The 27,319-nt window shown below is 40.9% G+C and overlaps 1 protein-coding gene across 6 annotated transcripts; it reads right to left on the reverse strand.

The window, feature by feature from the left end:
- On the reverse strand, positions 1-27,288 carry SETD4 (SET domain containing 4). Of its 6 annotated transcripts, none has more exons than XM_062622293.1 (11): positions 26,990-27,288; positions 25,083-25,183; positions 24,384-24,479; positions 23,417-23,454; positions 21,836-21,924; positions 20,787-21,216; positions 19,845-20,019; positions 19,089-19,170; positions 18,654-18,734; positions 11,401-11,500; positions 6,521-8,237 (listed from the first exon to the last, which is right to left on the reverse strand). In XM_062622293.1, coding segments are annotated over exons 1-10 (1,191 nt in total). In that variant the 5' UTR covers positions 26,992-27,288; the 3' UTR covers positions 6,521-8,237; positions 11,401-11,403. The 6 variants fall into 6 exon arrangements, with proteins under 6 accessions (XP_062478278.1, XP_062478277.1, XP_062478276.1 ...); XM_062622292.1 differs by lacking the exons at positions 6,521-8,237; positions 11,401-11,500 and adding exons at positions 14,222-16,784; positions 17,565-17,688; XM_062622290.1 differs by lacking the exons at positions 6,521-8,237; positions 11,401-11,500 and adding exons at positions 14,222-16,784; positions 17,565-17,733.
- Between the last annotated feature and the right edge of the window lie 31 nt (positions 27,289-27,319).

Consider the following 27,319-nt stretch of genomic DNA (forward strand, 5'->3'; position numbering starts at 1 on the left):
TTTGGTTTTCAAACAAGCCGAAAGATAAGCAAATATCTGATGTGAGCCCTCTTGCATCATATATGTTTTATGAAAGCAAACAGCACTGTGTAATGTTGTGATTCATACCTCACTGCTGAATACAGGACAGAGTAATCATTACATGAGAACAGGTGTTGCAAGTGTTTTTATTCCTCCCCAAAACGAACAACAAATATGAACAAACATGGGGGTATCCCATACAGAGATTGCTAGGGGCAGAGAGTGATCATCTGCTCTCCCTACAGCCAACATAGCATCCAGAAAATCCTGTACTGATTTTGTGCCAGTTCTCACAGGCAGGGAAACAGGCAAAAGACAGGTAAAGGGGACCTCGAAGTCAGCTGGTCTGATTCCTCTTCCCTGTTTAACAGGGGCACCCTAACTTCCTTGTCACTAGCATCCCAGAGTTACATTTCCATAATTGTTCATTTGGTTTCTTCCTAAAATAATATATGGACAACACAAACAGGAGAATCTTATTTCAGAAAAGCATCTCATTGCAAAAGCATCTTGGAAAGAGCAGAAAAAGGCAAAAAACATCATTCACGTCATTAAGTAACATCACACACGTCCAAGCCTAAAAACAATTGTGCATAGTTCTCAGCTCCCTTGGGATCTGACATTTAAACCTCAATATATATTTCCTTACAAGAGCTTCTTAAAAATACGCTTGTCTGCAGTTAAGTGATGAAGCACCAAATCCAAGCCATAGAAGCTTAAACCAGCTATCTGTTAGCATTTCTTATTTTAAATAATTTTAAATGAAGAAATGAAAATTTGCCTAAGAGACACAGTGAGCCAAGGTTACTAATTCAGTTTTTAAAAACTTCCATTTAGGTCTCAATACATTTTGATGAGAACTAGAAGGCAGAAATAAAACACCACTTTGTTTTGATATAGACTAGCATCCTGAAATGCCACAGAAATCCACTAAACAGTTCATATATCTCCTTTAAACATTATAGGATTTAAAACTATGTACAGTTTAAGAAGGAGCAGGACACTGTTACAGTGCCAGTGCTTTCCCCAGTTTACCCTGACTAAATAAAATCAGTAACCCAGAAAGGATTTGCCAAAGAAAGACTCCTTAATACTTAAATAATAAAAACGTTGAGCAATTCTGAAGTCTGTTTGTAAGTAACAAAGTGAGACAGCTTAGCGTAAACACAGGAGACTTGTACAGTTTAATAGCCACATTTGTCTAGGTAAAGGAGTAGACATTTCAAGTTTCCAAAAAAGCAACTCTATCACCTGCTAACATGTGGGCCCTGCACTGCATTTTTGGTCCTTTGGAAACAACTGCAGATCCATGCCAGTTCCTTTCTGTTTCAACTTTCACGTGTTTATTGCAGTACCACAGTATTAGTTCATCATTCTCGGAAGCTATATTATCCTTTCATTCTGCCACGTATAATTTCATTTGTTAAGTCAGACTTCTCTCTCAAGTTAATACTCTCAAAATCGGAAACAAGCTATTTTACCACACTCAATCTCACAGTGCTCTTTCAGCACTGTGCTAGTCCAACCTCATGGACACCTTTCAGAAATTAGCTGTGATGAGCCAGCTCTATTGTGAGCTGCATTACTGACAAATAGAATGGCATACTCACATTTTCAGCTGCTTTGGATAAGAGTTTAGCACATAGATTACCCATTCAAAAAGATGAAATTACCTCCTGTGCCCCATTTGTGGTTTACAGACATATAACACACCTTTCAGACTTATAGAAGAAGGTGATCAGCAAAACATACATTGGTGAAGCTACCATCTGGCAGTTTCTGAATATAAATACAGAGAAAGAAATGGCAGTTCTGTATGGGAACTAAGATAAATCATTCCAATGTCCAGTCTTTGATGGCAGACAGGACAGATGCTCAAGGGAAAAAGCATAACACAAGAACAAGCACGATGGTCTTGTTCCAGTTTGCATCCAGATCATCAGCTCTGTCCTTGTCTTGACCCTTTTGGAAACCATTTCTCTTTTTGGCTTTGAGGACATCTTGCAGCAATAAGCCCAATAAACTGATTGCGCACTACTGTGAAAAACTTCTCCCTTTTGTCTTTTGCTCTATAATCCCACCAGGCACCCCCTACTGCTTGTGTTTTGAGAAAGAATATTTAATCTTTCCCTATCTGCCTTCTCCATGCTATTCAGGATTTTATAGTTTCCTATAATAACCCTTTCCTGTCCCCTTTGTCTGTTTTCCCAAACTGATGCAAATTGGTGTGTTTAAACTTACTCTCTGCAGGGATCAGTTCAGCCTCTGCTCTTCTCTTTACCTTCACTAGTTTTGCTGTAACCAGGAAATGATAACCAAAGAAGCACGTGTTATATTATTTATAATACAATGCATTATATTATACTATACTATATTATTCCTACATAAAAGGAGGTATACAGAGGTTGAAAATCAGTTCATTCCCTCTCCCTTTCCCAGTAATCTCAAATAGCCTATTTGCCTTTTTTGACTGCTGCTGAGAACTGAACCAGTATTTTCATATACGACCCAACAGTCACAAGGTGACACCCGTATTCCTGACAGTAGTCTGATCACCAATTTAAAAACCCCATTGACTTCAAAGGGTCTCCACCAAAGAACAAATGTGCATGGAGTGAATCTATTCCTGAAGAAAAGGCCAAAATATGGCCCGCACATCTCTTAGCTCCTATTCAAATAGCTTGTATTTGAAAAAAGTGGAAGAAGAGCTATTTTACATAGAACTGAATTTAACCGCAAACAGTTTGAACTGCCAACCAGTTCTAGTTTCATCAAGAAAGGCTCCGTTTCTTTAACCTTAAAGGGTCAAAACCGGTGTATATTTGGCAGATACAAATGCTTTTTGCTCATTCTGACCATAAAAAAAATCTGTTCTAGGAAAGGAGGAAGCACTTTCTAGCTCCACTTTTTTTTTGTTCTGATGGACTTCTGCAGATCTGCATGGCTCTTGAACACAGAAATTATATTGCAGAGCATGGACATATATTATCTGAAAGGGGCACTAAATGAATTGATTCAATCAATAAACTTTTTCAATCTGAATTCAGTTGTATGCATTGTGAAAGGGAGATGAACACTTGGAAACAGACCCTTAAATTACACATACTTAAGGATAAAAATTATATTTTTGCCATCAAAACATAGTAAGAATTATTAAAGCATTAAAATATGCATTTGTAGAATTTCTAAGCTCTAAAGTATTATGTAAAAATCAGAGCAACTGACTTAAAGAAAGAACAACTTCTAATGGCTGCCTCAAATCAAAGTAGTCTTGATCTTGGTTGGAACTTCAATGTACTTTCAAATATAATGAATCAATTAATCACAGCCCAGTTTACAGGTTTTGTTTAAAAGGCTGTTTAAAAACATATCCCATCGACTGGCACCTGGGGAAAGGTACACAGCAAGCTGATATTGCACTACGCAAGTTAGATACAAGGAAGAAGTTCTTTACTGTGAGGGTGGTGAGGCACTGGAATGGGTTGCCCAGACAAGTGATAAATGCTCCATCCCTGGCAGTGTTCAAGGCCAGGTTGGACAGAGCCTTGGGCAACATGGTCTAGTGTGATGTGTCCCTGCCTGTGGTGAGGGGGGTTGGAGCTGGATGACCTTAAGGTCCTTTCCAACCCAAACCATTGTATGATTCCATACAACAGCAGCCTAACATTTCTGCAGAATGCTTCTGCTGTAAAAAAGTGCATCGCATACTCAGAAGTGATCATTCATGTGAAAACCAAGACTAATGCTTCTGAAATCCTTATGGTTATTACATAAACTCTTCTCTTTCCTATGCCTCACAGTCACATCAATGTCTTTCTTAGTATGGAGAACCAGTTTGTGGTCCTGTGTTGCCCATGTTTTCAGCACAAGGATTTCTTTCTTTTCCTTCCTTCTTGCCTGCGTTCCCACCTTAAGGATTTTCTAACATCTCCATGGATTTCTGCGGTTTCTCATGACTTTTCACTGACCACGAAGCCCTACACGCGTTGCACATAAAGTAAGACCTTAAGTGCCATAAGGCAGAGTTATTCTGCTGGGTCCGGCATCACACCCTCTCCTTCTGGTGAAAACATTTCACTGCCACTTTTTGTGGAAGACTGATCATTTCTCACGCACATCACCGGGTCCTTGGCTCCATGTGTCAGCAGAGGGGAGAAAAATGAAGGGTTCTTTGTGCATTTATTGTTCTGCTGATTGATGACAAAAATAAAGCAAAACATTCCTGAATACCGTCACACAAGATTTACAAGAAGACAACAGCAACCGCCTGAGGATACTAACTAAACAAGGCCCACAAAACTTTTGGGGATAGAAGACTGTCACAGTTTGTCTTTAATTTTGCTCATGATCTCGCGTAATTTTGTTAAGTAACTGTGCTATTGGCTCAGGCATCTGTGATGTGGCATTAATTTGGGAACTGTGGAAAAGTGACAATCGTCGGAATACAGCAGATGTGGCTGAATAGTAACAAGGATACAAAAAAAAAAATAATTGGTATTTCTCATTGAATTCTGCCCAAGAAGAGTGGAAGCCCATCCCTACACACAGGAGAGGGTGAGGTCCCACCGCAGATGAACAAGAGAGATAAAATACCAAGTAATACACCCCAAGTTATTCCATAGGCAGCAAAAGTAACAACCCCCATTTCCTATGAGTCTGAATCCACCACTCCCAGCAGCCTGGTGCCCTCCATGCAGGGGGAATGGCTGGGTATGAAGCATCCTGGCTCTGTGTGCTTTGCACTGCAGCATGGAAGGAACAGTGTGGCAGCACCCCTGAGAACAGGTGGAGGGGTGGGGGCAGAGGCAGCATGGCTGCAGGGTGACACTCCCCAAGCTCCCTGCAGTGTTTCTAGCACTTTGAGGAGCAGCCACGACCTTGGTTAACACCTTCAGTCCCCTCTCCCAACCTGTGAGCTGACCCTGCCCACTTGCAGCCCCCTGCATATCCCACAGGCACCCCAAGAGGGACCCCCCAGACACCTAATTTGTTTTACCAAGTCTCTCATTGCAACCACACAAGCCTTATCTGACCTCTCCTGGCCAATAGTCCCACAATGAGTCAGTGTGAAACTCACAATCCTTCATGGAGGAAACACAGCTTAATTCATTTCTGGGTCAAAATAAAACAAACACAGCATGTTTGCAAATAAGCTGTCATTTCTCTCCCATGGTATTACACTATGTTTTGGAGGGTGTGTTGACATTTAAAAGGAAACTATATGCATATCCATGTATGTTTGTGTATATATTGCACACACACACATCTCACTAGGAGCACTGTTTCTGTATGAGTGACAGCAAAAAACCAAGCCACATAGCACAGTTTTCCCACATGAGATGGCCAGGATTTCAGTATTTCATTAATTTCTGGTGGTATAACCAAGGTGCTACACCTCAGAACTGCCCACAACCCCTGCTTGTTGCAAAGCTGAAAGCCTGCATTTGCGGAATCAAGCTTCTAGCTTGCATGTGAAAATCATTCTTTGCTTCTTGCAATTACTGCAAAGAAAATTTGAATTCAGTACAGCTGGAAACCAGAATGCAAGTAAAACACTACCAGAAATCAGCACATGTTTTTTTCATGCCAGCCTTATGATGGCAGGGAAAGGCAGATGTCAGGTCCTTAGGTGACAGTAAAGGTGCTCTCTGAAGTTTTCAGCAATGTTGCCTTTTCTAGAAAGACCTAAAAGTGATACTTTCTGGTCCAGTAGTCAGCAAGTGACAGCAGAAAAGAGCCCTTCCTGTCATGCAGACCTTGACAGCAGAGGCTCTCAATGGTGTCGGAGCAGAGGACAGGTCAGGCAGCCACCCTGCATGGGAGCAGCATCCCAGGAAAAGCCAGATGCTCACTTGTCTCTTTTTGTTGAGAACACCATGGTACCACCAAGTCATTGCTGGAGGAGGTCTCATTTACTGCAGAGAACTCAGAGCTTTGCAACTGTGCTGAGGAAGCTCAGGCATAAGGTTGGGATTTCAGATGCTTGGAAGTCGCTCGGCCAGCACATTAGTGACTTTTCCAGATGCAAGGCAGCAGGTCTGCAGCCAGTAACAACATGCTCACCTCTGGACAGAGGTATATTTTGCATGCCTGATCTGTGCTACCAGGCTGTTAGCATGCTGCAGAATTAGCCATCATCAACAATGGAGGTAAAAGAACTCCTCAATGGACATTTTGCTACATATAAAACCAAAGTTAAAATTACTGAAAGGTGGGAATCAGTTTCACTTCACATGCCAGTAGGTTTTTAAATGCTGAGAAGCCCAGCAGTGCATTTTTTAAGCAGTGACTGAGGCTGTCAGTGGCTCTGAAAGTTACTGTTCACCTGCTATTGTGTCCTCCACTCACCAGAATTGAGCTTCACCTGGCACCAGGAATATCCCAGCTTTGCAGACTCGTACCATGAGGTTAATGTTACATGCTATCTAACCTTTGTCTTGATGACCAAAAAGTGCAGGGGCAGAGGTGACAAGAGCAATAATACATTCATACAATTGCATTAGGGGAAAGCTGATTTATTGCAAGGCAATCTTTGAGGGAGACATTACTTAGAAAGAAGACATCAGAAGAAATACACAACTAAATACAAATGCAGATGAAATGCAATAGCCACAGTTATCATTCAGAGGATCTGAACCTTGCCAACAAGCAAACCCACAATAAATGTCTAATAAAAACGAATCTCTGTAAAGCATAAAAAAATGTACATTACCATTATGTTGTGGTTAATTCTCAGACAATAGTGCAAAATAAGAGTGAAGTGTTACTTCCCGTCATTTAAACCCAAACACCAAGAATTCTTCAAGCGAAGGAATGCAGACATTCATCATGTCTGCAGGATTCATAAAAAGATCAAATGTAATATTTTCTTTCAGTGCAGACAACTGCTTTGAGATTTTCCATTCAGACAGCCTTGAAAACCGCCTCCAGCATTTGCCAATTACTACTGACAAATACCATTTGGTTGTGAGTGATGTTTTAAGTGAAATAAAACAGTGAGGAAAAACGAACATGATGAAAGGATTTTTTTTTCTCCCTGTGAAGTGACTGTAAGTTATATATTCACAAGGTAGGCTTTACGCTTCCTGCCAGTGACAAATTCCATGTGAAGCTGAGCGCAGAGGTGAAGTTTGCTCGACAGTAATAGGAAAGGAACTCGTTTTCATGTTCTTTTAAGCAGTCAGATATTTTCTAGCTATAAACAAAGGAGGAGTTGCTAGTACCTTTGTTCCACATCGTTCTTCATAATATAAGAAGTGCACTAATGGAGAGAATGATTCTCCAATATTGAAGTGGTCAGAGTGCAAAGCGGGTGTACAGTGGAACTCTCTGTCAGCAGCACTTGATTTACATGTAAGCTGCAACCTGCAGCCAGTAACAGTCAGCATATACTTTTAAAAATATTTATCAGTCATGGGGGGCTTCAAGACAAGCAAAAGTAGCTCAAAGTTTATGGCTGGAAGAGGCGTTTAAAGAATTATGTCAATAACAGACTAGTAGTCCTCTTTTGACCTTTTCTCCTTTTAAACAAAGGATTGTGGTCTATTTAGCAACAAATTTACTACCTAAGACTGTCAAGGTTATTTGACTCAGGTTCTTGCATCATGGTATCTGCTCACCACACCATCTCTAACTTTACACCCCACCAAAGGCAGGTTAGTGTTTAGATGGGAGGAAGCGTAGCACAGAAGCCCCAAAGCCCAGACCCTCAGAAGTATCCCCACCCCAACCCCTGCCTGGCCTGGGCTCCCACAGCATCATAACCACGTTGCCTGTTGTCCCTAGGACACCAAGTTACCAGAAATTTGCCTCTTCCTCCCAAGGGGAGTAGCATCCTCTTCTAACTAGTACATCATCGCGTAGCTGCAGCAGCTGTTTTCTGAATTACCCAAGTAATGCTTACATTTCCCCCTCTACTTGACATTCAACAGTTGCATCTTGTTATTAGATTCAAATCTCACTTTCATCTTGAAAGAGTGGGGAAAGCTGGGGGGAGGGGGGGCTCTAGAGAATGTGGGTACATTAAGAACATTTTTCATGCTGTTTCATTTTGCAATGGTCTGGGTTTCTTTGTTTCACAATTCTCTGCATGTTTTCTTTAACAGAAACATTCTATTTTGAAATTAGGAATGTTTAACCCATCGGTTTTCCAGCACTGCTTCTCTTTTTTTTAAGGTGAGGGGGTTTATCCTCATCAAGTGATTCACCCAAGAATTCTGAAAAAAATATGTTAATAAAAATAACCAATGCTGTGATAAGAGTTTCCACCTACACTTGATGTTACAGCTCAAAATTCAGCAGGGATGTTCCTTCAGACTTTAGGAAAGGAGTCCTGCCCCAGGATCCCTGATTATTCCCAGGGAGGTATAAACCAGGGAATCCCTTGCCAACAAGCCCCACAGGCATAAATGGGGTGGTTTTACTTGCATGTGACTTTATTTATGAAGGATCAGGTATCCAGAGGATGTGCAGGTGACATGTATCAGACTGTGCGCAGGGGCAGATCGATTGATTGCCTGGCACACATACATTAAGACCAGCATGTGCTGCTCTTGTGGGACATAAGAAGCCTTTCCTGCACTGCTCAACTGCATAGATGTGGCTGGTCAGGCACACTCCAGGCACTGATGTGCTAAAGGAGCTCTCTGCCTTCTGCATGTCCCAGAGTAAGAACCAAATTCTGCTTTTCCCACCTGAACAACACTCCTTTCAGTAAAAAGTCAGGTATATGTCAGTCTGACCATGGCACTGCAGCTGTGCCGCGTGCTGGTCCTCCATGGCTTTGCCTTTGCGCTTGCACCAGGAGAGATTAAGAGCTATTTCAAGAGTTATTAGATTGAAGTGGTGCAAACCTGTGACCGTGAGACGTCCACCCACACTGCAGGATGTTATCCCAAGTCACGACTCAAATGCAGTGCACTTGGAGTGCCATGACTGCGGTATATGTCTGCTGACAGACTGAGCCATACCATGCCTGGCCACCTCTCACCCCATCCAGCCACATTGCACAGAGGGGAGTTTGAGCTCACTCTCTCTCACACAAACACACTCAGCTTTCCTCAAGTGCAAGAGTTCAGCCTACACCCTGGTGCTTCCTGTGCAAACAGCAGGTTGGAAGAGGAGTTGTGCTCTCTGATCCTCCTATCAAGCTGTAGTAACTCCCCTGTAATTGCAATGCATTTTGTTCTTTTCTTAGGGAAAAAAAAAAAAAAAAAAAGAAAAAAGAAAGAAAGCTTGAACTCACATAAAAACTGTCAGCAGTCTTTGGACTATGCCTAATGAAGCCCCAAGGCCAGATATCAAAGGCAAGGTGTAACTCCATTTGAGCCAAGCGGAATTAAATCAGCATAAAATAGACTTGTGATGAACTGATTTTTCACAGTTATTGCTGGAAGCAGCCAGGGACAGAGACAATGTTAAGTCTCCTGAGGTTCAGATCAGACTGATCTGCTGTGTTCCTCAGAGCCTGTGCCAAGCATACGTGGTTCTCTGACTGTATCTAGAATGGGAATGGTCATTCCCCCATAGGCAGGGACTTCTTTGGATGAGTACAAGCACCCATCATAGCCAATTGTTTCCAGCATGATTAAGCTTAAGGTTGGGTTCAAAATTTCTGACTTTCACAGTATCACACAGTATCACAGTATGCTAGAGATTGGAAGGGACCTCAAAAGATCATCTAGTCCAATCCCCCTGCCGGAGCAGGAACACCTAGACTTTCTGTTGTGACTTTAGCCTGGATGCAAGAGAAAACATATCTCTGTATATCTCAATATGCTATTCTTCCCTTCCCCTCTCATGCATTTTCTGAGCACATTAGCCAATTTCTAGCAAATGTGACACAAAAGAACAGTCAACCACCATATCTACACTGCCTTTGCTAATGCTGTTGGCTGTATGCACAAAGCCCAGCTCTTTGAGCGTCCACACCATCTTAGCCTTGGAGCATGTTCAAAGGAGTGATCATGAGAGCACCCCATTTGAACTGCCAGAGAAGAAAGCTTATTGCTTTTTTATCTCCAATACATATTCCCTACCTCACCAGACAGCTCCACATCCAAGTGCATCCCAGCCAGACCACCTCACATCCACTAAATCCTATTCCACACATCAGGACAACCCCACCAGTGGGTGATTGTGGGAGGCATGACGTGGGTGTCCGTGACAAAGAGGCAGACTACAGGGCTGTATCAAAAGCCTGATATGAGAGATTTCCCACCTGGCAACACTGAGGGTTCCACACCCATCTCCACCTGTGCATGACAGCATGGAGCAGTGAGACACCCAGACAAACCAGCACAACCAAAAGGTTCCCTCTAGCAAAACCAGTGTTCTTTCTCCCCTGCAGAAAAAAATGCCAAACCAGGGTTACACAGCTGAGTAAACCATAGAGCCCATCTCTCATGAAGCTAGGATAGCACTGGCACACACAGACACACACATACATACTTGCCTGACGGTATATGTTTTTTAAGGGTTACTGTCCAGATTGTATGTTTACCCTTCTCGCCTTCATGCCCTGCACAGAAATGGCCACCCTGACCAGCACAACATTTCTGACGGAGCAGCAGGACTGTCCAGTTATCTATGTGAATTTACAGGCAGAGAAAAGGCAGAGAGGCTTGTGTGCTCCTTATTAGCGCATACCCTATCAAGTGGGATCACTCCACCCTTGCTGTCCTAGCTCACTCTTCCCCTTACACCTCTGCAGCCCAGCCCACACTGCACTCCTAGCAGGCCTTTAGGAGTCTCCCACGATGTACAGTGTTTTCTCATTCCTGAGACGGGGACTGGCTAGCCCACCATATAAGTACTCATCAGAAATGGTTCAGAGCAGCATGAGTCATGTTAAGATGGCATGGTCCCTTCTGATCTCTTGCCAACATCTTCTGCAGACTGACCCACCCACACCAAGCATCTCTCTCTGTCCATACAAAGTTCATCTCGTGGGAAGGATGCACAAATGCACTTTCTTGCTGCAAAGAGGGCTGGCTTCTTAAGGGTAGAGATACAGGATCTGGATGTGAGCCCAAGCAGGGTGGTACAGATAGCCTTGGCACCAGCCCCATGCTGAGAATGTCCCTCTGTCCTCTCCATAGTCATCATTGCCTGCCAAGGGTCAAAAGAGCCAAACTGCCTCTGCCAGCTCCTTCTAGAGTTGCCTCAGCAGGAAGGAGCTACTAAAATATCAAATCCAGTGCCAGCTGAATGAATCTGAAAGGAATACAGTGCTCACCCAAGTTTCTCCAGCCCAACTCTGGCACCCTAATGGAGAGGTACAACACTGAACACAGCTGGCCTTGCCACGCTTGGAGCAAGTACAGGTGTATGTAAGGAGGAAAAACATTCTTACATTAAAAGTACACTGCAAATACCTACCTCCTACCATGCACAGAGTGGCACTAGAGACCAGTCCACTTCAGTGCTCTCAAGACTAGCCTGTTGCAGTATGGTCCAGCAGTGGAGGCAGCAGAAAGAGCTAAGGAACAGGAAAGAGGGCTTAAGGAGAAAACAGCAGCTTTGCAAACAGCTTTGTTTTCAGCTGTAGGGCAACTGGGACAATCTGAAGGGGCTCTAAGCACACACACACTGGCTGTTTCAGAAGCCCCTGGGAAACTCAGCAAGGCAACAAACACACACATCAAAAGTAGTAAGCAGACACAAGCAGTGAAAATGGGCAGTGAAGAAATCCCCAGCGAATGAAAGGGTCAAACATTAGCTTATTACTATTAGACACTAGAGAACTAACATAAGGGAAAGTCCACAGAATAGCCCTAGTCAGAGGAAATGTTCCAGAGTTCTATCTGCCAAATCAAAGTACATTATGGAAAGACATCTATGCAGAAGATGAATGTGGCCCCTAATCTCTGAAGGGAAAACCACAGGAGCGGACAGTTCTCCACTGCAACCCCACTAGCTACACCATTAGGGTCAAGTTAATGTAACAAAGATGATTTGAGCTATTATGTCTCAGGTGATAGTTTAAGAGAATGACATGATTCAACTTGAGAGGGGAGCAACTCCAACAAAGTTAAAATACAATAAAACTGAAAAAAAAGATAGATTACAAAGCTTCAAATTTCACTTCAAACCAGCAGAAAGAAAACTACATTTTCAACTATTTATCCAACACAAACCACGGTGTATTATTGAAGACAATGCTTTTTACTACTGAAAATATAATACATTACATAGGATTATAACTGTGTGTGTATACTGTAATTTATCTCTCTGTAGTACAGTTGCATCATCTAGTGGACAACACAGAGATTGCATTAGTTTTACACTAGTTTTACACAATTTAGTTTAGGATTCATTGAGTATCTTTGCCTTCCCACTGAACATAGCTCATTGCAGCACTCTCTCAAACTTAATTCTGTAATTACAGATATCCACTAAAACATTCAGTGGAATGAACTGGACATGTTTGGATTTTTTTCCTTTCCCCTCCAACCTACAGCAGATTGATGTTACTTAAGCTTTGTTAGATAGGGATAAAATCAAGTTCTTCTAGTTGAATTCAGCCACTGAGCTGTGATTTCTCTGCTTTTGTACTGAAATTATAAAAATTATGAATTTCACACAGTTCAGTTCCAACTGCTGGTCAAAAATGAGGGAAACAACTTCCCTCATCTTCCTTCATCCTTCCCTCATCAAGAGTTCCCTCAAAAATCTTGCAACAACTTCTATTTCTATTTATTGCATAAAGAAACCCATAAAGTTCTGTTTCCCTCTGTCCTAGAATTCATTGTCTTCATTGCTGTAGCCACAGATGTGCTGAGCACAAACAAACACTTCAAAGTATGCTAGAGTGTGGCACTTTGAAAAGGGTATTCTTTACCTTCTAGGCATGGAGGGCTACATACCCTTTGAGACATAATTTTTAAAAGCTCCTTTCTTTGGGAATGTCATCTTTGAAATGTTTTCATAGTGTACCTAAAAGCTTTAATTATCAGGGTATGAGAGCTGATACTCCCTTATCTTGTCCTGAAACAGACAGGTCTGACGGCACTTAGCAATGATGGATGATCTCCATTCACTACAGCTGAAGAAAACTGTAAACTGGAAGCCACTCTCTCTAGAAGATCAAAGAAAATCCATGCTGTATTTACATAAATTGACACAGGAAAGATACTGTCGTGAGGTTTCATGTTTGTCATTTTTCAGTGACTTCAGACTGCACTAAATCAACTGCCCCTCCTCCCCCCCCCCCCAAAAAAAAAAATAATCAAGCTGTGCTATTCCTGTCTCACTCTCTTGTTACAAGAAATAAAACTTCTCATTGCACTTGCCTAAGCCCAGTGTGTTCACTGCAGTCACAGAATGAATTCCTACTTTAGCTCTTTTTTAGTAACACTGCATAAGCTGGAAGAGAATCTAGCTCACTGCCATGGCCCATACCAAGTTTGTATCCCTAATGATAAAAAGCTGGGGTTTATTCCTACTATTGGCAAGATTTGCAGATACAATCTGAAAGGAAGTTTATACAGAGGGAAATAAAATATGTCTTTCCACAGTGAGATCACCGCTAAGTCCCTTCTTAGACTAACAGAGAGCCAGAGTCAAACATTAACAGCACATCACTAAAACTAAGCAATTAACATATTTGCAGCTCAGTGGGGCTCTAGTTAAATTAGAGGCTGAGAGGAAGCATCTTCACTCTTTGAAAACTTGATTTAGTGTTCTTGTAAGACAGCTGGAGAACACTCCCAATGCAGTTACGTCCTCAGGCTCTTAGCCCACCTTAGGATGTCTTGTCTTGCACATAGTTTAGGTTTGATTCAAAAAAGAATTTAAGCTTTTTCTTACTGGGCATATATACGCATAAATGCTGAATCAGGACCTGTTACTCTGGTTTATTCCTGTTAAAACTCTGTTGTTATTGATGTGTGTTACGAAAGCACTAGTTCCAGTTCCATAGTTTATTCAAGCAGGATTTTGCCTTTGACATTAAACACACATGGGTCTATTCAGAACACTTGCTACATTGCTTAATGTAAAGCTAGGGGCTTACTGCTGTGCTTTCACGCAAGAGACAGACAAGCAGGTCATACTGCCTGCTCTCCTGCACTGCCAGATCCCCTCCCTACACCCTCTGGAGTGTGTGTAGGAGTTACACAAGTAGAGTGCATATTCAAACCAGCTGGTATAAATGCATAGTGTATAATGCTATACTGAAGCAAATAAACTAGTATCCATCTTGCAAGACACAATGTACATAAGTTTTTCTTAAAACAGCCATCTCCAGGATAAAAAGAAAAAACAAACACAAACAAAAAAAAAAATCCAACAACCAAATATCCTTATCTTCTTTAACTCTAGCACCATCTCATTATAAAAATATTACATGTGAAACACATCTGTTCTTACAGAATGAAAAAGTTCATATTAAAAAAAGTGAGAGGTCAAGCAGTTCACCTGTAATCAACAAAATTGCAGGACATGTTCAAAACCACATCCCACTAGCCCAGTGCCCTGTTTCCCACATTGTCCATCCTTGAAGACCTTAAAAGAGCAAGTACAGGTCAAGCATTTACAAGACTTGACATCAATATCCTCCCAACCTTGAACTGTTTTGAGATCAGGGGACTACATAAGACCAAAGTTGCCTGGCTGGCTGGTAACTGCCAATAGCTGCTTGTTCTGCGTATTAGGTGCTCTGTACCCATGTCAACTTTTATATCCATATCCCTTATTAAAATCAATGGATTTGTTACCACATTCTGGTAGTTTTGAACCTGAGTTCTTCCATCTTCCTTTGAAAACCCTTACTTCTTGCACTATGAATGCTCAGTCACAATCCATCCCTCTCCATGTCACCCGTGACTTCTGTAGGCCTTTTTGCAGATCTAATCAAAATGAATGGGCAAGCCTCAGCCCTTATCTCTGCTGTAGACAGGTTCAGTGGTACAGAAGGACCTTCATTAAGCTGATGGAATTGCTCTTGGTGAGATTATTAGAGACTGCATCCCCAAATCTAGAAAGGCATCTCACCCCAAGAAGTACTTCAGAATGGAAGTGACTAGACTATAAAACATGGTGCTAAGTGACTTGCAGGGATTAAAACCACAGTTTAGGCAAATATGAAAGTAAGTTGGCCCAAAAGATGGAATAAACGTGCACCTAGCTCCAGAAAATACATCAGCTCCTCTCCCAACCCATTCACCCTGCCCTCTGCTCTGAAATGTAAAGCACCAACACACTGTCAGCATCTCCATATGAACAATATAAGAAAGCCTGACAGTGCAGAGAAGTCTCGGTGCACTGGGGTAAACAAGGCAGAAAAAAAAAGCTTATTTTCAGAACTTCCTAATCCTAGGAAGAGCTTATGAAGATGAAACCTGAAAACCAAGAACTTCTGGGTTTGGAAACTGAGTAAACAGCAAACAGTTACACTTTTCAGTTCCCACAGAATTTTGAAGCTGAACCAACATACCCCTGTAGGTAAGGAAGAACCCTTCTCAGAGCTCCAAGTATCACAGCATTTCCTGTCCCAACAGAGACAGAAAAAAAAAACATGGAATACTCAAATCCAAGAAAGTTTACACAATAACATTCTTGTTCACAAGATACCAAAGAAAGTCTGCAAGTGCATGTGAATACCTAAGTTTTCACCTGTATTTTTTCCTTAAGTTAGATTATCTAGAATGCCTTTACTGTTGTATACAATTTATTTCAAAAACAGAAGTCTTGTAGAAAATGAAGCAATATACATACAAAAACAAACACTTACAAACATAGCTCTTAACAAATGCTAAAAACAGTAATGAAAAATTCTACGAAATGTGATTCCCCACAAAACGGAAAATAATCACAACACAACCACAAAGTAAGTTTGTACAGCTAAAATAAGGCTCCTGCCCTCAAATGTCTTTTGAAGACGTCTCTCTTCTCTGAACGACGTAGGAAGCTCAAGCTCCCTACTTAAATAGAACCAATGCTGAAATAGAGCACATGAAACTATCCCCTTATAAACAGGATACGAACATTTCTCAATGTGATCATCAGAAACAAATGAAAACAGAACTAATTGCCTGGGTGGTCTTCCAAACAAGAAACAGAGTTCAAAGTGATATATCCTTTCAATTCTCATTCTCAGCAGGAGGAGCCAGAATACGAACTAGTGAGTCTGGAAGGAGGTTTGAGTAAAGGATGGAAATTCACACAGGGGAAAGGTAAAGGACAGGAACAAGACAAATATAAATGGCTCTGTCCTCTTCCTCCCTGCCAAGTGCCAGAGCTCAAATACATGCTGAGGAGTATCTGCTTGAGCCTGTGATCCATGCTTTAGTCACAGAGGCTGCTGTAAAGTCTAGGACTGCTCGAGCCCACAATCCTAGGGCTGCTCAAATTACCTCAGAAACTGTTTCGCTCACAGCAGCCATAATTTCAGTGAGATATGATGAAAGCCACCTGTGCTCTCCCCTACCATTTGGGCTAACCTTTTGTATCACTGAAGAAGGTCAGCAAAGAACAAAATAAATAGCGGATCCTCTGTGACCCTGTAATCAAAACTAAGCATATTTTGATGATCTGTACATTATTCTTTGCTGCTCAGGACCATTAAAACAGTTCAGCAAGGCACATCCATGGCAAATGACCTCCAATCAGCCACAAGTCCAGATGAGTCAAGTGGTTGCCATACGCAAGCTACAAAGACTCTCAGCTGATTTTTGTAGTATCTTCAGGTTTTCCAAGTGCAACGCTTCTACCAAAGCCAGGTGCATTTGCAGGTTCTCTTTGCTCCTTTTCAACTGGGAAATCTGAATTTTATACAAATGAGATGAAATTACCAGAAATTTAGATTATTTAATACTGGACATGAATATAACATTTGTGGAAAGCTTATCCCTCTTAATGATTTCATGAACTATGTCAAAATAGTATTTTTATTAATAAAGGAAGCAGATGGAAAACAAGGAGAAGAAGGGAAGGGTAATGTTTAACTGATACCCTGTTCTTAAACCCATACTATCCTCAAGATGTTGCACAAGACCAGGTTCACCTCATACTCTCTGCATAGATGCGTGTCCTTTACAAAAGTTTGGTTTTAATAACCTTTTTCCATGATAGCTATCCGACTTGACATTAAGTACACATTTCATTGCCAGAATTCAGAAAGGAAGGAGAGACTGTTTTTCTAAGAGCACAGACCTCCCTCACAGAAGTAGTTCATTTGGCTTTAATGAACACAGACTTCACTTTCTGCAACAAGGCACTCGTGGCAGGTCTGCAATATCTTACGTACCCACCTCATACAAGTCTGCATTTTCTTTTAAGAGGTAACCTCAACAAACTCAATGATAACATAGGCAGAGAAAAGTTAAATACTTTTCACTTGTTCACAGGGCTTTCTAATATGGTTCCTTTCTTTGCTGCAGCCACAAATTCTGTCAGTCAGCCTGGAAACAAATCCTACAGCACCTCAGTGTAGTCAATTCCCTCTGTCACTTGCTATTCTTGCACCCCAAAAATTACACTGCTGTACATTTATGTTAGGAAAGAAAGCAATCTGGACTACTTTGCTCTTCCAGTGAAATTACCTGGAGAAGGACATGCTGTGTCTCCTCTATTAAAAAATGGCATATTTTTGTTGTTATATTCAAAGTCTGCTGTTCATTTCTGGCTGAAATTACATCACCAAGGAGTGTTCTCCTCCAGCAAGTACTAGAACCAAAATGTTTAAACACAATCATTTGCTGTATTCCCCAGCTGAATGATAAACATATGGTTAATATAAGAATAACATCACTGGCACAGGCAAGTAAGGTTAGCATACGTGAAAAAGGCACACAACGTTCAGCTATGAGAGTGATGAGGCATGTAAAAGGGAAGAGAGATTTAATGATCTGGAGCAGTGATACCAACCCTCCACCCCTACCCTTTCAGCTAAAGACACAGCCTGCAATTAGGCCAATGCTTCCGGTCTTCACTGCTCTGCCATGCTGCCACCAACTTCAGCAGCACTAGTGAGGAGGAAAAGCTATTCACTCAGAACTTATTAGCATGCTAAACTTCATGCCACCTAGGCTTGTAATCAGTATCATGGCAATTTATTTTCAGTTCTTATAATCAACTTATTCCACTCAGCAGTGAATCTTCAAAGCATAAACAGCTTTGGACAAGAGAAATTGTTTGGTTTTACTTACTATTACAAGCAAATCCCAGGTAAATGTTTTTGAGGCAGGTTTACTATTGGGAACAAATGATCAAACTTGCACTGACAGTCACTGGAGATGAAGTTCAGCAACTTACTTGGCCTTAAAATTTAAGAAGCAGTCTGTGGAACACATGCTTCAAAGAAATCAAGAAAGGTCAATAGCATTTAAAGTCCCATCAAACCCACAGAGAAAAGGTCCGGAACCTGAACCTTAAGTAATATCTGGTTCTCAAAATAGAAAGGGAAAACAACAGGGTGTTTGAAGAAAGCAGAAGACCAAAGCAGCAAATAGACAATGACTTTACATTCTATGGTGTTCTCTGCCTTTCCTCTTTTCTCTTCTCACCTGAAGTCAATGAGATAGAGAAGATACCAAACAATTGTCCCAGTATCTCACACACAGCCAGCAAAGAGCAAATAAAGGAAAATGACACATGCACATTGTCTAAATATTCTGAGTACTGAAACTTACAATTCATCTGCACCAAGATTTAACAACTTGAGAGCAGTAAGGAGTCTCCAAGATGGTCCATCCCATCCAAAGGTCAGGTTTCTAAAAGGTCAAAAGCAAATAGATTCAGAAAGTATAGGTGATCTTTGACAGAATGATAGCTTTCTTATTGATAAGTGTCAGGAAGAGATCTGCTCTTTGGAACTCGAGGACTCCTTGACTCCCCTTACTCTGCTGTTATCCACAGACAGGTGACAGGCTGCATCTTGAAACCTATCTCAAGCTTTGATATTGGTGTTTACTACTTCTACATTCTCTCACAAATAGAAAGTAAATCAGTTTGTTTAAAAAAAAATATTATTTTATGTTGAATTTTGATACTAGAAGCAAAATTTGACTCCCAGAAAAAAATGAAAAGAAAGCTCATAGGGAAACAAAAAAACTTCAGATACCTACTCTAAGAAATCATTATCCCTCAGAATGGAAAGTTTTGCATTTCTCTGCTTGTCCAGTGGTGGAAAATATTTGAGAAGAGTATCTGCAAAAAAACATATTTTACATATTTAAATACATGGTATGTAGAAGAAACCCACAAGCCTCAATTCTGAAATGACATTTCAGTCATATTTTTCAAGTAGCTATAGGCCAAAAATTAAAACCTGCTACAATGTTGGTGAACTTTAACATAATCAAAAATGTCTCTATTACTCAAAAGCCATCAGCAATCTCCAGGATTGTAACCTTATAATGGAAATCCTGACTGAAGCTGAAGTTATGAACCACTGTCAGTAACTTTAGTTTGTGAGGATCAGGACTTCAATCCTTAAGTCGATGGTGCAATCTAAGACATCCAGTTGGAATCTCTACATATATGCTGCTAAGAATTGCAATTTTACAAAAGGAAAAGTTACCAAAGACACTTTCAATTTTAAAACTCCAATACTACGCAGTTAAAAATGGTACCAAGGCCTATTCCACTTCTTAGAAATACAAATATTTTCATGGTACCTAAAAAAGAAAACCAACAATGCCTTAATATGCATTGTCCATGTTGTGCAATTATGTATATGGATGTGTGCGAATTTCTTCATTATCCTTTAGTTATCCTTTTTCACTGACATCTCCTGTTGAATGCAGACAGTATTAACATGCTCAGATGCTCTGTTCTCTACTATTGTGCCTTTTAATGTCAAGACAATCTATAAATCCAACCTGATGAGACATAAACACTGCTATGAGGGTTATCCATGGCAACAAATCCATATTCTAGTAGCAGTCGCTGATTGTCATGAGGCCCATAGCAGATAAATACTTCTTCATATCTTTTGCACTGTGAATTTGTCCAAATTTCATAGCTTCTTGTCTGCTCATTAAATGCAGCCTTTACCTTCACAAAGGTAAAAATAAAAGGTCTTACTCTTGGCAGAAGGACAGGGTGAAAAAAGGAATCAGACCTTGAATATTAAAATCCAACAGTAATGAACACTTCTCTAACACTGGAAGAAAAAACAGATAGTGTTACAGATGTCTGAAAAGGCAACCCATTAGTATGAAGAACATACATCAAACCCTTAAACCACAGGGTGTATCACCAACTCTGTAGACTTATTACAGAGGCCCCAAATCCACAAATAAACATGGCTTCAGGCAGAGTTGGCCGCTTTTGTGCTGTCCCAACTCTGAGCTGGCACGCAGTCCCTGACATGAGCTAGGACTGCTCTATACACTTTCGTAAAGCTGTTCAAAGGCTTCAGCCAGAGGTGAAATAACTCAGGGACCACATAACTTCAGATCCAGGAGCTGAGCCTTTTGGAAGAGCAGGGTAGGGTTATATTTACCAGTAGCTCTTCCATATAGCTGCTCTGGATGCAGATCTCACTCAGCCGCTGTGGGCTCTCCCTTTAACTTCACTTTGCTACATAAACTGAAACATTTGAATCATCTGTATTCAACTACCTTGGGCTGAAAAACAAGCTCCAGGGTACATACTATAACCATGAGTACTCAGCCTGTACATGTCCCCAGTAGACATTTTTCCCTCACTGACCCTCCTAATCCATCACCTCATTTCATACTGTACTGTGGTAGTGCATTTACAAATAAAGAATGCATTTACAAACAAAGAAATTAAGTGATCTGTTTTTAGTTTCTTACCTGAACATTTGGACTGTGGTTTAGCAAATCTAAATATGGTGCCAAAGCATAAACATCTGGCTCAATAGAAAAACATTCCCTCTGTGAATGTTTCATATATATTGTCCTGGTATTAACAGTGCACCAAGCCCACTCTAGAGCACTGTAGTTAAATATAGTTTCTGTGTTCTCGGCAAACAAAGGCTGCAGGGAAGAGAAGAAAGCCTTGGAAGACATGTACAACTCATGGACCATCGTTCTCTGCTCCTGAGCCTTCGTTCTTAGAGGTTCAGGGAGAAGGCTTACTGCATCATGCTCAAAAAAAACAGGGCAAGTATATGTCTTCGGTAAAACATCAATATATGGCTTCCATGGAGATTTTTCACCAGCATGTTTCTCTGCTATTAAAAATGTGCACAGTGCTATCAAAGGAGATACAGGAGGCTTCCATCTATTAGAAAACAGAATAAAAATACCAACACAGCAGATACAAAGAGGTGAGATAGGAAATGGATGCAGCAGTATTTTATATCTCTGCTAGTTCTTTTAAATGTTATAAATAGCTTCTACTTTAAACTTTTTTGTAGTTCATCTCTAAGCCCTTTTGATGATTTCAAAGGGTCTATAAAAGCTGGTTTTAGTAACAACTTCAGAGTCACCTGTTGGGTTGGGGTTTTTTGGGGGGGTGGCAGGTTTTTTTAGGATACATAACAAGTACTCAATGTCCAGCGTAGGTCTTTGTTCCAAATTTTCTAAAAGGCTATGCTTGCATGACTGCTTTGCAAACCCATTTTATCGTCCTTCTCCTATAGAATCACATTTTCAAATTCCTAAGAAACCATTCATATCTGACATTTAGGTCCAAGCTGTCTCTAGGCACAGGTCAAGTTCAAGCCTGTACCATCACTCCAACTCTGCTGTGTCAAAACCTTACTTATCTGATGATTCCACATGCACAACAGTCATACAAGTTTAAGTATGCAGTTTAAAGCCTTACTACCACTTAAGATGATTAATGAGCAACCAGCAGTAAAGGCCAGCTTACCCATGAAGCGTCACTTTTTACTTACTTCATAATGTATTCTCCCAAGCAGCTATTAAGGACAGTGCCTGTGGTGAGTAAGCATTTCTCAGGCAATGAAATAATCAGATCTCCTGCCTGCCTTTGAGGGAGAGAAGAAAAAACAACATACACACAAAGAATAGTAAAGGTCAATTGTACATGACTCATCTACTACATGACTTCTGAACAGAGAGACACTCCCCAGAGAACACTAATGTCAAGAAGCAAAGAGAAGTGATGTTGAACTTGATGGAAACTAGCATAGTTTTAAGACAGTCACAGTCCAGCAAAGGAGGATGACACAGCCAGTAGGAACTGTCACCTGCAAAAAGCTGCTCACATAGTTTGTTGCCTGGCTACTGATTTTCTTTGTACTGAGATATATTTTAAAGTAGATCTCATAAACAGCTGTGCTTCTATCAACACAGCAGCATGGGCTAGGGCTATTTTACGTCATGTCTATCGTGACCTTGTTTGCCAAGCTGCTATGTGTGTGTAAATTAGCTTTCATGCCTTGCTTGAGCCATATACCTCCATGCTTGTAAAGAGAGGACATGAATCAAGTCAACACTCTCCCCTTCCAGTTTCTCTCCTGAGTTTCCATATCTTGCTCTCATTTCAGTTGAGTCCAGCTCTCATTTAATTTACAGTAGACTCACAGCACTGTGGATAAGGTGAGCCTCTGGCTTCAACAGCTGCCTCTAGCCCTCAGCCAGCATGATAACATACACTGTTCTCTACATGCATCTCCTTCATACTTCCTGCTATACTCTAATTTGCAAAAGGTTCTGGTCTGATTCCCCATTATTTGATATACTGTTCTCGTACCAGTTAGGAAACTTCTCTAACAAGCCTATTTTCTGAGAGGCACTTTTAAGTCAAGAGTTTGATCTTTCTGTGCCAGTATCTAAAGTGCAAAGTATTTTTTCTATTATTCCCTTTTTCTGCTGGGCATATCTGAGAAATTACGTTTCTGTTAGCTAGTTTACTAACAAAGAAGACTCCAGCAAAGTGAGGTTAAAGCTGCTGATTTACATTACGACTAAGATAATCTAAAGATAAATGCTGTCTAAAGACCTGTCCCTTTTCTCCGTCCCCCTCCCTGATATGCCATTCCTCCTTGTACCAGCACTAACCAAGATGGGAGACTTGAAGGAGCAAAGCTAATAATTATTTTGAAAAGGTTTCTCTCTAGCTTGCAACCTATCACATGAGTGGGGAAGATTGCTACAGCAAGTGCAAAGGAAGCTGTGAGAGCCAAGGCTGAGGGAGAAGGCATACAGGAGGGAAGGGGCCAGCTCCTTCTGGTTTCAGTTAGCCACTGATTGCCTTAAACTGAAACATTAGACTACACACTAAATCTCTGTAAATGAGTACAGGAATATTTTCATCCAACAGGCACTCAGGGTACATAGGACATCATCCTACAGATATGCCAACATTGCAAATTCTGATACTAGGCCAGAATTTACACTGACAACAGGAACTGTGAAGACCTTGTCTGGAATTTTGAGCTTTACTTGTTGCAAAAGTCTTTACATCTCAAAAGAACCTGAGGAACTCTTTCAATAGAACTAACATTACTAACCTGAAGAGCTTTTGTTGTCATCAGTCCTCTTCCTGTACCTGAAGCAGGAACAAAGAGAACTGCTTAAATGCATGTACATTTGTAAAATACAGGAGACTCTGATAACCTGCAATAAATTAACAGATCAGCAAGCAAAAGCTCTAAAGGAACATAAATTACCTCTTACAAATCATAAAAGACAATTTTGGGTTATTCTAGACACATTTCTTTGTTCTTGGATTCTCTTTTCACCTTACAGAAGCCTGCAAACACTCCTCCCTTGCAACATTTGCTGTCCAATTCTAGCAGTTACTCAACTTCTTTTTCCCATTTTCTTCTTTAAACACATCTTTCATCACTGGCTGCTGTCCTTGTTTTCAGAGGTTTAACTAAACCTTACAATTTCTATTCATAATATTTTTCTCTGATTCATCCTATTATCTCTCTCTTTAAAAGTTTTTGAAACATAATCTACTTAAAGAGAAAAAATACACGTATATACCTTCGCTGTAAACAGTACTAAGTGAATCCCACCTCTAATATCATTTACTTATGTGTATCACCAGATTTGCTGAGTTCACATGGGAAAAAAAGATGAAGAAATTATAACAGGGTTAGAGTCTGATACTGGAAATGCTTAAAGAGATATTACTTCTTTGAAACTGTGCTGCTAACAGTTAAAAAATCTTGATTTCTACAATGAATTCAGCATAGGTGAACATGTTTTGCAGTATACCAGAGTATTTTCACACAAGAGTTTTACACATTATGTTTCTACAAGAAACAGTTTACACTACTTCAGGCCTCCATATCTACTTGTTTATGCTAAATGACATTCACGTGCATTTGGCAGAAGTCCTCAAAAGACGAATGGTAACTGGCATTTTTCCTTATGCCAGCCACATGTGTGATTCAAAATGAAAGCAGAAATCTAAGATTCTTAGAAGAATCAGAACTTTGTTGCCACAATGAATAATTAAAACATTACCCCAGAACTCCGCTGGCCTTAAATTACTGTCTTCAAATCCTCTGTCTTTCAGCCACTTCTTAAGTTTAATGTATTCCAGCTTGTGACTGCAGCTGACTAAAAATAAAAAAAAGATGAGAGTCATGCTATTAAATAAGACTAGCTTAGAAAATAAAGGAAATTAAAAAATCTTACTGTATAGTCAGAAAAGCATTGTAACATAGTATAATGGATGGCCTATGCCTGGCAGTGTTCAAGGCCAGGCTGGATGGAGTTTTGAGCAAACTGCTCTACTGGAAGATGTCTCTGCCCATGGCAGGAGGTTGGAACTAGATGATCTTTAAGGTCCCTTTCAACCCTAACTATTCCATGATTCTATGATAACAGAATAGCAAGAAAGGCTCCCCTCAAACTAGCTTACTAAGTTCTGTGCCCTTGGGCACTAGGAGTTCTTAGAACTGCAGGAGTTATACAGCTTATTTAAGAGTCAAGGAATTTAAGAATAATGTAGTACTTGACATTAGCCAGAAAAGAGAGCTCACAATATTCTCACGCTCTTCTTGGGATTGTAAACTAGTGTTAGAATACTGGCATAAAAAAAGCTAACATTTATGCATGTTATTTTTAAAGCACAAATGTTTGACAAATATATACCCTAAAATGACACTTTGACAGACAATTGGTTATTTTATTATTTAGCAGTACTTCTGGAGATAATACCTCCACCCAAAATCTGCAAGTGTTTTCTTCTCCTCTTTCGGCCTGTCCGACCTCTACTTTTCTTCATAATTAAGTAACAGATTTTACCTTTTTTAGACAACCTAAATGAAAAAGAAAAAAGTTACTTGCACATATGTAAAGTCCCTTTCAACTACTGCATGTTAATCTCAGTAAGACAAATCAGAACATTGCCTGCTTAAAAAATTGCCTCTTTAAAGTTTAGAAAACGTACTACAAGCAAGTCTCTAAACAAGGGTGGGTGATACGGTTGAGGGAAGATGAGAAGCCTTTACCTTCAAACATCACTTTTGCCAAGGCACATCCATAATCTTCTACAGGAAAAGAGACACTAGAGTTGATGTGCACAGAACTAAAACTTTTCTATCCTTGCATACATTTGCTTTTTGAAAATTCATTAGCATAAGCAGCCTTTGCAGCTTGACAGCCTTCAAGAAATCTGGAGAGGGACTTTTTACATGGGATGTAGTGACAGGACAAGGAGGAATGGCTTTAAACTGAAAAAGGTTAGATTTAGATTAAACATTTGGAAATTCTTTACAGTGAGGATGGTGAGGCACTGACATGGGTTTTCCAAATAAGCTCTATGTGATGATAAACACATAAATGTATTGGCTTTCGCAAACCATAGGTGTGGTTATGTGGCTATAACTGTAGGAGTTTACAAGAACAGAAACAAAGCTCACTAAAGACACAAGTTAAAAAGGGCCAGAACTCTTTGAGCAAAATGGAGTCACATAGCAGAAGAATTTGTAAAGGTAAAAGATGGGGGGGGGGGCTTCATATATGAAAAGCTAGTGCCTGAAAAACATAAAGTACTTTTTAGCTTAACTTAGGTTGTAGAAAGAGAACAAAGTTTATGTTTTAAGTCTGTGGAATGTAGTGACCCCACTAAACATGAGTTGTTTCATACTAGTCTTCTAAAGTATCTTTAGTTTTAAAGAACAATGTTTGTGTTGTAAATCTGTGGTGAGATAAGAGGATTTAGTGGCCCCACTAAACATGAATGAGTTATTTCACACCATCCTTCTAATTATCAGTTAGTTTAGAGGCAGAGCCTCCCAAACATCTGCTAGCTTGGGATACTCCTTGTCTGCCTATCCTGCAATAAATTTTGCAGGAAGGTCACACTGTTTTAAATCTTTGCTAGTTATAAGCAAAGTTACAGATATGGCTGGTTTCAGCTAGTTTTGTGATTACTGGGGGGTCCAACTGTGCCAAAGGTGAAAAGTACACTGTGAGGAAGACTGCTTACTTCATCCTCAAGACCCCTGCCCACAATCACCAGAGAGCAGTGCGCAGACGCCAAGAGGAGGGGACTTATAAGTTCCAGAAGTTAGTTATAATATTCCCCGCCTATATGCGGGAATTATGAATATGTATGTAACTAACGTAATAGTTAAAGTATATAAACTTGTAACAAATGCTAATCACTTGCGGCTACGGCCATACACCCAGCCCTGTTGCTTTTGCTTTATTGATTTTGTCCCTCAATAAAACCTTGTTATCTCGCTTAGAGGAGTGAGCTCGTATTTCACATTGTGGATGCCCCATGCCTGTAAGTGTTTAAGGCCAGGATGGACAGGGCTTTAAGCAACCTGGTCTAGTGGAAGGTGTCCCTGCCCATGGAAGGGGTGTGCACCAAGATATTTTTAAGGTCCCTTCCAACCCAAATCATCCCATGATTTATTTCTTTGGATACAAACAAAAGCAAAATGGAGCTTCCTGACCACATGCACTGCAGGAAACAATCTTACCCCACATCAACAGCACCAAACACCCCAGTTCCATACAGTGCCGTGACACTGCACCTCAACACTTCCAGCACATGTTATAGATGAACAGCATCAGCCTGACTCTTTACGCTTCAATCTGTTGCTGGAACGTACATTTAAGCTCCCCTTATCAATACCGCTTTTAGCTGAACTCCACACGCAGAGGCGCTGCCTGAGACCGGGAGTGCTGCCCCTCACCGGGATCACCGGCCGGCACACAGGTTCCTGCGGCCAAGGCCCACTTTCCCCAGCTACCGGCACACTGGAGGACACCTGCAGGGGCTCCGACTCCCGACTCCCTCCCGGGCTGGAACAACGACGGGGCAGAGAGCAAAGGTGGACACGCTGCCCGCCGCCCCAAGTCCCCCGCCCGCCGCCGGCCCACCTACTGTAGAGGACGCAGAGGCCACCTCCTTGCCGTGCCGTTGCCCACCACCACCGCCG

Source organism: Pezoporus occidentalis, unplaced genomic scaffold (genome assembly GCF_034315485.1).
Source record: "Pezoporus occidentalis ecotype Australia unplaced genomic scaffold, CSIRO_AGI_Poc_V1 ctg24, whole genome shotgun sequence".
Taxonomy (NCBI): Eukaryota; Metazoa; Chordata; class Aves; order Psittaciformes; family Psittacidae; genus Pezoporus; species Pezoporus occidentalis.